A 12,236-nucleotide genomic window follows, 5' to 3' on the forward strand; every position below is an offset into this window, starting at 1 on the left:
GCCCCTGTGAAACAGCATTCTGGTATCCTTTGGATAAATACCCGGTAGTGCAATTGACCCCAGCTCTGTGCCTCAGCTACAGTAGTGTGCTGGTAAACTGGCTCTCTTAAGGAAAAACAAAAAAGCTCCAACTGATTTTTTGTGTTTGCCAGTTTCTGTTGTGTGGATGCTCCCACCATGTCTGATTTCACTGGCCCGTTCCAGTTGGCTCCAGCACACTGTTTACCATGTGCTAAGTTACTACGTAGATAACATGGAGATAGTATAATAGTACTTTCCACCCAGAGTTGTTGTGACAGTGAAGTCAGTAAGTATCGGTAATGTGTATAATGCTCAGCACATGGCAAACACTATAGTGTTATTTGCTATTGTTGCATGCTTATGTGGTTAATATTTGCCTCCTTAATAGAGTTTGAACTCCAAGAAAGCCCAGACATATGGGGGTTTTTTTGTTCATCTTTCTCTCTCCAAAGAATAGTACTATATCTGGGACACAGGAAGCCCTCACTAAACATTTGATGACTAAATAAACATGTAAGCGAAAGATGATCTCGTACTAAATGAGAAGTGAGGCCAGGTAAATAACTAAAATGCCTTCAACATCCAAGACACTGAGATGAAGAAGCAGCCTGGTGGGACAGAAAGGCTCCTGAAGGTCAAGATTCTGTCTCTCATTGTCTGTGTGACCTTCATGCCTATGAGCTTTGGTGCATGTAGAAAATCCAGTGGAAGTCCTTATTCTAGCACTTATTAGTTGTGCATCCTTTGGAATCTGCTTAACCTTCATACATTTAAGCTTCCTTGTCTGAAAATGGGGTAATACCTAAATCATTACCCCATTTGTTGTGAAGCTGTTGTGAAGCTTTATCAGGTAATGCAAGAAAGCACGTTACAAGCTATAAGTACACAGATGTAAAATGACGAATGATATGAGGCCATCTGAAAGATCCCCTCCTTCTCTAAACGTCTGTGACATTTTCCCCACCTTCAAGTCTCATTCAGAATGAATGCAAGTGTTGGAGATACTGTGTATTCAGTTGACTGTAATTTTTTTTTAATGTTTATTTATTTTTGAGAGAGACAGAGTGTGAGCAGGGGAAGGGCAGAGGGAGAGGGAGACACAGAACCCGAAGCAGGCTCCGGGCTCTGAGCTGTCAGCACAGAGCCTGACACGGGACTCGAACTCACGGACCGTGAGATCATGACCTGAGCTGAAGTCAGACGCTTAACCAGCTGAGCCACCCAGGCACCCCTCAGTTGACTGTAATTTATCTTTCAGACCTTGTGCAAAGCAAAGTATTCCTACAGCATCCTGAGCAATCCCAACCCAAGTGACTATGTCCTTTTGGAAGAGGTGGTAAAAGACACGACCAAGAAGTCTTCCACCCCAAAGTCCTCCCAGCGGGTCCTTTTGGATCAGGAGTGTGTGTTTCAAGCCCAAAGCAAGTGGAAAGGGGCAGGAAAATTCATCCTTAAGCTAAAGGAGCAGGTGCAGGTAAAGTTCAAAGTTCTTTTGCTCTCTTCACAAAGTATTTGCTATTCACAGCTCCATGGTAATCAAATTTGGGAGCTCGTGAAATCTTGAAGAAAGTTCCTGAGCCAAGGGATATAGTTGGGAGAAAATCATTTGGCTTCATTTTCACTATGTGAAAAGAAAGGTAGTGCCTGCCACCCCTCCATGGGTAAGCAGTCCTGAAAGGGGTGTCCCTCAGCACTTCTTCCCAAAGCTCTACTTACTGGAGAGGAAGAGGAAAGGGTTCTATGATAGCATGTCATGTGACTGAGGATCCCGGCTTTAACATACCAATGGAAGGTTCTTTTTTTCCCCACAGGCATCCCGAGAAGACAAAAGGAAAGGCATTTCTTTTGCAAGTGAATTTAAGAAGTTCACCAAGTCAACTAAACAACCCCGAGGACTCGCATCACCTTCTCAGGTCTTGGCCTCAGAAGGTGTCCAAAACAAGGAGGAGAAACCTATGGGCAGCTTGTCCTCCAGTGACACCATGGACTATCGACAATAACCAAGGTTGGCACGTTTTACCCGGGTAGACTTGAATCATCACACTATTCTGAAACGGGGACCAACTACTGTGTAAGGCCCAGGAGGATGTCCCCTGAAGGCAGATAGGAATGGTACCTAAAAACAGGAAAAGACCTCTGCAGATTTATGTATAACATTTATAACTTTAGACTGCTGGGTTTGTAGATGGCCAGACGAAGGCCCCGAGAGGACAACCCACTTGCCCGACCTACTACATCAGCCTTATTTCATCAGACATAGAACTGCCTTAATTATTGCTCACGGTCCTGGACATTCTCAAAGGACTTCTGTGGGTCATTCAGCTCTTATTCCTTTGGATTTCTAGTTTCAGGTCCGTTTTAAGGTTTGATTTAGCCTCAACAACCTCACCTTGGTCTGCCTCAATTAAAACATTAAAAACCTGGCATCCAGGATGCGATGGTTAAAAAGAAAGCAAAATAACATAACAGCCGCTGTCTTGAAACTGCAGTAAATTAAGCCTTTGGTTGCCCGCCCACTGCTTGGCATTTACAGAGTAAACTTAGTTCTATCTTAAAACAAATTACCATATATGGAACCCAAATTAAAAAAAAAAAAAGAACTTGAGGAAACCAGATTTTTTTTTCATTTAGTTTGTTAATGAACCCAGGGATTAAAGCCCAGTTTTTACCTGTGTCACTGTAGTTGTAAAATTAATGAGACCGACGGCATAGTGAAGGCATTGCTGCTTATACTGTAGAGGTTTATCGTCTGTCTTTATCACAATTAGGAATTCCTTATATTAAATTGGAGCTCACAATTAAAGACTTTATTGATACCTTTTGACAGGACCTAATTTGATTTATAATAGCACAAAAGGCGGCTCAATACACTGAGTCCGTATTTCTACATTTAAGAAGCTCTTAAAATAATCAGTGCCCCACACAACGCGTGCAAAGCTCTTCCGAAACAGCCAGGGCCAAACACAGGGAACACCCTCCTTCAGAATATCTGCGTATCCAGCTATTCTGAGGTTTGTTTAGGTTCTGTATGGAAAGGATCATCAGAAGGAACTCTCAGAACTACAGCAACAAATCCCCATCAAATAGCATCGGACAATAGTGAATACACACAGAACGGCAAAGCCCTGACCTATGCCAGACTGAGAATGTTCAACACTCATTTTCTGTTGAGATACATCTGGAATCCTAATTTTTAAAAGTTCCAGGGGTGGGGTGCCTGGGCAACTCAGTTGATTAAGCGGCTGACTCTTGATTTCAGCTCAGGTCATGATCTCATGGTTCATGAAATCAAGCCCCAGGTCAGGCTCTGCATTGACAACACAGAGCCTGCTTGGGATTCTCTCTCTCCCTCTCTCTGCACCTCCCCTGCTCATGCACTCATAAAAAAAAAATTTTAAGTTCCAGGGGCCTCTGGCTGGCACAGTTGGTGAAGCGCCCGACTCTTGATCTTGGGGCCGTGAGTTTGAGCCCCACGTTAGGCACAGAGATTACAATTAATCGATCAACACATACATACATACATTAAAAGTTCCAGACTCACTTTCTTTTTTGCCCCAGGACACTAAGACAACAGTGCCTTCTCCAAAAGCCAAGTGAGCTTTAGGACTAAGCATCAATGTTGAGCCTCCATAGCTGTTTAGAAGATGGCTTACCTTGGTAGTGGGTCTGTGAGCGTGACACTAAGGACAGTAATTAAAACCTAAAATATTGTTTTCCATGTCAAGAACTTAGCATCAAATCATAGATGTGATGTTATACACACCCCTTATATTATAACCTCCACGGTGGCAGTGGAATTATGCTCTGCACAATGGAGCCCTCACTGTGCCACAAGATTACAAGAAGTACATCGGAATATAGCTCCACTGGAAATCTGACTTAAAAAGAATAAGCTTGCTATAATGAGCATTATTAGGAGTAGGGATAGGGGGTGATTTAGAGGTATGCCTTTGGACTATATTTTTCTGTAGCAAGCAAAATCATTGAGTTGACCTCAGCTTTACCTAAACTTGGGGAAGCTTCTCTTTAAAAACATCCATGGGTGCATCTATGGGAATATGTATCTCATGTTATAAACTCCTTTACAAATGGTCTCATGAGAAGAGACTTTTTGTGCTCGCAAGAAGACAAGTGTAGCGTTTTTGCTGCTTTCTGAGAACGTAAGGTTTCATGTTACTTGTTCTAAAATTTTCACCCCTGAAGTTTTAAGAGTTACCCCTTAATAATTTCCACAATTATATACCTTACTCATATCTGAAATAATGCAGAGTTGAAGGACTTCCCCCTTTTAAAAAAGTTGAAATTTATTTGATTGTGATTACAAAAATCTTTCTAAAGAATGTGGTGTTCAGAACAGAAATAGGCTCATGTTCCATCACCCAGGAGCATCATGTTATGACACTGTGAGTTTATAGCAAATAGTCTCTCCTCCAAAACCAGCCACCAAAGCTGTGGGTTTCTGTCAGTTGAATAACACTAAACCCTTGCTACACTGCAAATGTTTCTGTTCCTGCATTTTAAATATACTAACAAAGCTATGTATACAACTTTACAGGTGAAGACCTTTTGGTAAGAAGTTAAAGTCAAGAATGAACATGGTGGAAACAAATACAATTTGCTTATTTTCATTAGACTTAAACTGGAAATTGAGGATTTCTGAACCGAAGCCTTCTTGACACATGATGTGAGGTCCATGCTGAGGACAAGCAAAATGGCAAGGGCTACCTACCAACCAATTCCTGATGAATGCAACAATGCAGCCCAGGAGATTGCCACTTTGCAAATGTCAGCAGTTGGGAAAAAAACATTGCTAAGCTCGCAATAACTGACTTAGAACAAGGGTCAGCAAACTTTGTCCATAAAGGGCCAGGTGGTAAACATTTTAGGCTTTATGGGCCATATGGTCTCTGTAGCAATTACTCAGCTCGGCTGTTACAGTGCAAAAGCAGCCATAGATGATCTATACGTGAATGAGCATGGCTGTATTCCAATGAAACTATTTACAGACACTGAAATCACAATTTCACATAATTTTCACATCACAAATAATCCTCTTTGGGGTTTTTTCCAATCAGTTAAAAATGTAAAAGCTATTCTTAGTTCAAGAGCCATACAAACACTGGCGGCAGGCTAGATCTGGCCCAGGGCCATAGTTTGCTGACCTGACTTAGAAAACTGGCAACAAGAGCCACAGAGGTCTGAAAACAAGCGAGGTTAGTCATACAGTTCATGGCGGACAATTGGAAGCTTTAGGGCATTGCGAGTGTAAATATGTCCTGTGAGATTCATCACAAAGTAATTTGATTTAGTTTCTATATTGTGCACCATAGTGGACTCTTCTTTACCATTTCTTTTTACATACAGAATGATGTTGGGTTTTTTTTAAGTTTATTGCTTATGTATTATTCACAGATTATTCCACTTTTGGTTTTCACAAATTGAATTTAGAATGATGTACAAATTAGTATCTTCTGAGCTGTGACATCTTAACAAAAAATTTAACATTTCTTAAAGTAAAAGTAGACTGAGTTGGTGTTCAAATTTATTTATTTTGCAAGGTTTGTACTGACACTGTACTTATATATTTATTATACATCGCTTTCTTGATATTGCTTATAGATTTAGAAGTATTAGTGGTTCTAGCTCACTATTTGAAGACAAATCTCCTAAAAAAAGAAAAAAGAAAAAAAGTATGCTCTGAATACCTGACATGGGCCAGAATTTCATGCAAAAAAAAAAGCTTCATTTTCATTTCTAATTGAAGAGCTATTGATCCAAGTCATAATTGCCACTCAAGGTAAATTATCTTTAAAATCTTACTGCATAAAACTATAACGTAAGTATAAAAGATTTTTACTCTCAGTATGAAGCAAATTATGACTTTTAAAATGCAATGTGTGCCCCTCTGAAGCAAAATCCAAATTTTATCTTTCTGCTGATATTAAAATTTTTTCTTCAAATTATAAAACAAAGTCCTAACTTTTTGAGAAGTTCTTTTTGTGCCAATTGTAAAAATGAATAACACGGTCCCCAGTTCTTTGCATACTCTAAAATCAGAAGTGTTAAAAGTATACTACACAGGGGCGCCTTGGGTGGCTCAGTCAGTTCAGCATCTGCCTTTGGCTCAGGTCATGTTCTCACGGGTTGTGACTTCGAGCCCCACATTAGGCTCCGTGCTGCCAGTGCAGAGCTTGTTTGGGATTCTCTCCCTCTCCCCTCTCTCTGCCCCTCCCCTACTTGCTCGCTCGCTCTCTCTCAAAATAAATAAAAACAAAAAAAAAAAATCACACCATACAGCTTTCACATTATTGGAAGTTCGTACTCAAAGCCTTAATGCTAGAGCAGTGACCACTTGCTTGTCGACAGAATTCAGGCTATTCCAGTTTGATGGAGTTTGCACAGTGCTACAGGTTTCTTTTCAAATAATCTACAATAAATGCACAGTACTGCCCATTAAAAAAAAAAAAAACATTCCAGAAACACGTTATCATGCTTCTATAAATCTGGCATCTTTTCTTCTGATTTGGCATACCGTGTATTCCAAACTGAATTACTGGCCTAACTGGCTAGAGTCAAATGAAAACCCATGCAGAGATGAGATGACTGGTCTCTCTAGGTTTTATCACTTGGCCTTGATTCTAAGCTCCAGTCCCACCTCACCCCCATCTTTAACATAGTTCATTTGGCTGCAGAACAGAATCGGCAACTTCCTGAGACTGAAGTGAGACGTCTCACAAGTGAATATATTGCCTGTACTGAACCCTACTTGATTGTTCAGTTCCTTTTGAGGTGAAAGCACATCCTCTATTTGATTCTTTGGGACTTCAGGAAGGACACATTGCTCAAAACGTAAAGCATCTATTCTATTACAACTCAGCAAAACAACCTGGTGTTTGCCGAAAATACAAAATTTTTATTTTAGTTTATCTGAACCATAGAGTTATGATGGCATACCAAATGAAAGAAATTACCCTATTTAGAATGAATCAAAAATGGCCACCCAGACTGTACCATACTACTTCATACTTTCCATACTACTAAAAGTCTGGGTAGCAAACTTTTATCAGTAAGTTGATATGGAAAGGAATCTAAACAGGAGCTCCTGGGTGGCTCAGTTAGTTAAGTGGCCAACTTTGGCTCAGGTCGTGATCTCGCAGTATCTCTCTTTGTGGGTTCGAGCCCCAGGTCAGGCTCTGTGCAGACAGCTCAGAGCCTGGAGCCTGCTTCGGATTCTGTGCCTCCCTCTCTCTGCCCCTACCCTGCTCGTGCGCGTATGCGCTCTCTCTCTCTCAACATAATAAACATTAAAAAGAAAAAAAAGAACCTATTTATGCAGGTTAGGTTTATTACAAAGTTTGGAGGAAAAGTATTTGAAGACACTTCACTAAAAGCAGAGGAACATGAGTTGTGTTACTCTGTATGGTGATGCCAGCTTTACAGAATATACAGAGCTGATGAGAAAGGATTAGGTAAGAATCCAACTTGATCAGTGATGCTGAAAGAAATAGACTAACTTCCTCTCGGTCACCTGTGCATCTGCAATTGGTTGTTTTACAAAATAATAGAAGGTTACATGAGGTTGTTAAGGAAGCCAGGGTAAGTTTGAGGGCAAATTTGTAAGAAGTAACAATACTATTTGGGCGGAAAGTGCCCTCTTGAGGGAACCTTCTTTTCATGTCATCCTTTGCAAGTAAGTTATTTATAAATTCTCCAGTTGGGGGTATATAGTTGCAGCTACAAGTGAGTTACAGTGCCTGTTTTTAATTAAAGTTACTTTCTTACAAAGGTCTCCCATCTCAATGGCTCCGGAAACACTGGAGGCTCTTTAATGAAGCGGGCCCCCTGCTGCCACACACCCACTCCTTCCTCAAACTACATCTTCCCCTTCCTCTGCTCTCCCTCCCTATCCAGTACCTCTGCAGATCTGTCCTCCTCTGCCTGGACAACCATAGGCCTTGCTTAATTCTGACAAGTAACAGAGATTGCATTCTGCCTGGAAAAAACTGAACTGACTTGCCCACACGATACTCCACAACTCGGCCACACCAAGAGAAGAGTAGGATCTTCCTGGCTGGTGTCGGATCTCCAACTAGGCGGAGTGGGAGGCAGCCCACAGCCTACGTGCTCTCCAGACGGCTGCCTCGGACCCCTCGCAGTTGCTTCTCTTACATGAGCGTCAAAGTGACAAGAGGTGAACACCTGGACCCTCCGGAAAGTTATTAGAAAACAAAGATTGCCTCTTACACCAAGTCCAGCACCTATGATATGGGGCACTGTCAACAATTTATGTGTTCTTGGCCATCTCTAAGTATCAACTTCCTGAAAGGAATCTTTGGCTGATGGCTAAGGATTTGGACATGGGATGACCTGAAATGAGTGTTTTTGAAATACTGACTCTCCATGATTACCAAGCTACTCATTCATATACATCTCTTAGATCTAAAATATACTATGCTCAAGCAGACCATCAAGCAGGTCTCTGAAACCTTTCCTAAGTCTCTGAACTTTGAAATAATTCACTCTGACACTGAATTGGGTAATGTTGCATTTTTTTTTCATGTTGTGTGAATGATCTGACTTAACATGCAGGACCATGGAAGACTGAAGCTGTGTCTTACACTCGTTATTATCCCACTTCACTTTTAAGTGCTTAGCACAGTGCTAAGCACATAGTAGGTGCTCGATATTGGTCTAGTTAAAAATATATTAAGGCTGTAAGCTTGTTATAGCCTCAGGATGTGTGTGTGTGTGTGTGTGTGTGTGTGTGTATGTTACTATGATATTTAGTTCTGAAAATGAAACTCATCAACACAGGCCATGAAAGTTTATGCACAAATAGATTTCATTCTCAAATTCATAAAGGGTATTCAAATACTAGATGTGTAATTTTATGGTCCCACTGTGATTCTCTGTATGTGTAACTACAAAGTTAAAAGCATAATACAAGTGTGAAATAGTTCATGAATTTCTACTTCAAAATTGATTTTTCACCTAAACTAGTTTCTCCTGCCAAAGTGAAATATAAATGTATTTGTATATGTTTGGAAAATAAATGATTTGTGACATGCATTGGTCATTTGTGCTCTGATGGGGAAAGACCATGTGGTCATCCAAACATCTATTCATAACGTTTCTGGACTCTGTTTTATATCTAAAATGTGGTTTAAAAGCAAATATTTATATATTAAATTGTACATTTTCATTAAATAATCAAGCCTACAAAAAAACTTTTTAAAATCACGTAAGAATATGCTATATATATATAAACATACACACACACACGCACGCTGAAAGATAACATGCACTGTTGAGCAGATATCCCCCATTAAGCTGGAATAATAAAGGCAATTTCTATTTTCATTTATTTCATGAGGGAAAAAAAGGGCTTTAAGCTCTAGAACAAAGGAACTGGCTTCTATAGTTTCAAAGACATAGAAGATCTATTTAATTGGGAATGCTGTACATTTTATTAAATTCTCACATCACAACAGGAAGCAGAAGGGTACCTGGCTGGCTCAGTCAGTAGAGCATACGGCTCTTGATCTCAGGTCCATGAGTTCGAGCCCCATGTTGGGTACAGAGATTGCTTAAATAGAGAGAGAGAAAGAAAAGTAAAGAAAAGAAAAGAAAAAAGAAAAAGAAAGAAGGAAAGAAAGAAAAGAAGAGAAAAGAAAGAAAGAAAAAGAAAGAAAGAAGGAAGGAACAAACAAACAGGGGCTCCTGGGTGGCTCAGTCAGTTAAGCATCTGACTCTTGATCTCAGCTCAGGTCATGATCTCATGGTTCATGAGACCAAGCCTCACGTCGGGGCTCTGCACTGACAGTGTGGAGCCTGCTTGGGATTCCCTCTCTCCCTCTCTCTCTGCCCCACCCCTCTCACTCTCTCTCTCAAAACAAATTAAGGAAAAAAAAAAAAATAGGAAGCAGAAAAAAGCAGCTGTTTTATTTAATTATTCACAGTAAAGAATATTTATAACCTGGTTGTAATAAAAACTTATTTCAGAGGTCATTCCTAGAATATGACAGTATCTTAGGTAAAATATTGTTTAATTATATTCATAAAGAAGAGGATCGTATCTGTACAAAGGGAGAGGAGGGGCTGGAGGAGGGTAGGAAGAGGAGGAGAGGGTGGAAGAGGAAGAAAAGAAGAAGAAAAGCCCTTCAATAGGCACCATTTATCCTTAAACAGAGTCAAGTCTTAGACTTGGTTTTTCCACCCAGGAGTCCTTCCCCCATCACCCTTCCCCCATCACCCTCCAGAGCACATCAGAAAATGCAAAGAACTTTGAAGAGATTAGAGTCACATTCAAACTTTCATTGCAAGTAGCCATAATGAACACTCTCATTCTTTTTTTAAAAGATCGAATTAGGGGCACCTGGGTGGCGCAGTCGGTTAAGCATCCGACTTCAGCCAGGTCACAATCTCGCGGTCCGTGAGTTCGAGCCCCGCGTCGGGCTCTGGGCTGATGGCTCGGAGCCTGGAGCCTGTTTCCGATTCTGTGTCTCCCTCTCTCTCTGCCCCTCCCCCGTTCAAGCTCTGTCTCTCTCTGTCCCAAAAATAAATAAACGTTGAAAAAAAAAATTAAAAAAAAAAAAAAAAAGATCGAATTAGATTACTTCTTGAAGTGTATCATCCAACAAGAGCCAATGAACTTGGTGTCCAATTTCAAACTATTTTCTCTTTTTCTCAAAAATCTTTATAAAAATATACTCATTCAAATATAGAATTCTTATTTTCATCTACATGTTCCAAAAAATATATATTTACTTCATTAGAAAGCGTTTTGGTCAGGACGCCCAGGTGATTCAGTCAGATGAGTGTCTAACTCTTGATTTCAGTTCAGGTCATGATCTCATGGGTCTGTGGGATTGAGCCCCACATTGGGCTCTGCACTGACAGCAGGGAGCCTGCTTAGGATTCTCTCTCTCCTTCTCTCTCTGCCCTTCGCCTGCTCGCTCACACGCTCTCTCTCTCTCCCCCTCCCAAAATAAATAAATAAACATCAAAAGGAAAAAAAAAAAGAGTTTTGGTCATAAAGAGTAGCTGAATGGTATAAAGCAATCTCACGGTCTTGATTTTTCTGCACTCTATGCCCTCATTTTAATCTAGCAACTGTAATTCAATTAAGTTCACTTCAAAGATTTTTTTTTTTAACTATAACTTAAGATGTATATTAAGTTTTAAAAAGGCAACATCATTAAGAAACTTCCAAATATGGGGGTAGGGGGCTCTCAATTCTCCTTTCTTAATGACATTTTCAGAATCTGGGCAGAACCCTGTGCCATGCAAAGGGTAACTCTTCCACCTCTGTTAATTTTCTTAGGAAGCTTCCCTTATGTAAAGAGAATGTCCTAAATTAACAATATGTCTCTATGTGCATCTAAACAAACACAAATATGCAAGAAAGCCCATGGACACTTCACTCTTCTACCTCCGCAGTGATGTTGTCGAATATCTGCTGAAATCCAGAGGCAAGTGAGTAGCGACTTCACTGCAATGTCTTTTGATTAGTTGATTTAAATCTTCATTCAAAAATGCATCCCCTTGTAAAACTTCATCCTGCAAAAATATTAAAAGTAACTCATATTAAAAGTTCTAAAAGCCAAGCTGTGAGCAAAATTAAAAATGGTGACACCTGACCCCAAGCCAACATGTGCCGGGTCTTGGACATCTCCTGTACTGAACAAAACGGTCTCAGGACTGTCTCCACAGAATCCCAACCCCACAGATCCAGCCTACCATCAACTCCTAAACATGAGAGGAAAAAAAAGTACCTATAACACAAGCAAGTTGGAATCAGTTAATAAGAGACATCCTTAGTTTTTATTTCATCTTTTAAAAAAACATGAAAAGTATCACATACCTTCCTTTTGGAACTTGAAGACTGAACAGGAGGATTGAATGTCATTGCAGCCATGCTGTAAGTCTCAAAAAGTTCTGTAGCAGATCTATAATCACAGAAGAAATGTAAAGACATCACCATACCCGTGTAACTTGAAAATAATTAGACTGTACCCAAAGAGAAGCACGCATTATTCTAAACCCATATAGTGAGGGACAGCCTAATTTTGCTCTTAAAACCAACAAACTCATGTAAAATAAACCCTAAATTCCCATGTAATGACAATGTTATCCAACTAAATCCACCTCAGAGAGGTCTGGTGTGCATTGAGAAATACAAGGCTGGACAAAAGACAAGGCAGAGCAGAAGACCT

At 40.2% G+C, this 12,236-nt stretch overlaps 2 protein-coding genes across 12 annotated transcripts in view; one reads left to right on the forward strand and one right to left on the reverse strand.

The window, feature by feature from the left end:
- Positions 1-9,090, forward strand: part of PLCE1 (phospholipase C epsilon 1) — a 319,271-nt gene extending 310,181 nt beyond the window's left edge. For 8 of the 9 annotated variants that reach the window (XM_053207694.1, XM_053207699.1, XM_053207696.1 and 5 more), the window contains 3 exons: positions 1,280-1,495; positions 1,833-2,026; positions 4,577-9,090. In XM_053207694.1, the coding sequence (XP_053063669.1) occupies positions 1,280-1,495; positions 1,833-2,021 (405 nt within the window). In that variant the 3' untranslated portion in view covers positions 2,022-2,026; positions 4,577-9,090. The remainder of the gene's footprint in view (positions 1-1,279; positions 1,496-1,832; positions 2,027-4,576) is intronic. The other variant, XM_053207698.1, reaches the window with a different exon arrangement.
- NOC3L (NOC3 like DNA replication regulator) overlaps positions 1-12,236 on the reverse strand; it is a 50,380-nt gene that overhangs the window by 9,863 nt on the left and 28,281 nt on the right. For 2 of the 3 annotated variants that reach the window (XM_053207706.1, XM_053207704.1), the window contains 2 exons: positions 11,885-11,969; positions 11,453-11,580 (listed from right to left, as the gene is read on the reverse strand). In XM_053207706.1, coding sequence (XP_053063681.1) covers positions 11,453-11,580; positions 11,885-11,969 — 213 coding nt within the window. Of the gene's footprint in view, positions 1-10,617; positions 11,581-11,884; positions 11,970-12,236 lie in introns of those variants that run through there. The other variant, XM_015061912.3, reaches the window with a different exon arrangement.

Source organism: Acinonyx jubatus, chromosome D2 (assembly GCF_027475565.1).
Source record: "Acinonyx jubatus isolate Ajub_Pintada_27869175 chromosome D2, VMU_Ajub_asm_v1.0, whole genome shotgun sequence".
In the NCBI taxonomy this organism is placed as follows: Eukaryota; Metazoa; Chordata; class Mammalia; order Carnivora; family Felidae; genus Acinonyx; species Acinonyx jubatus.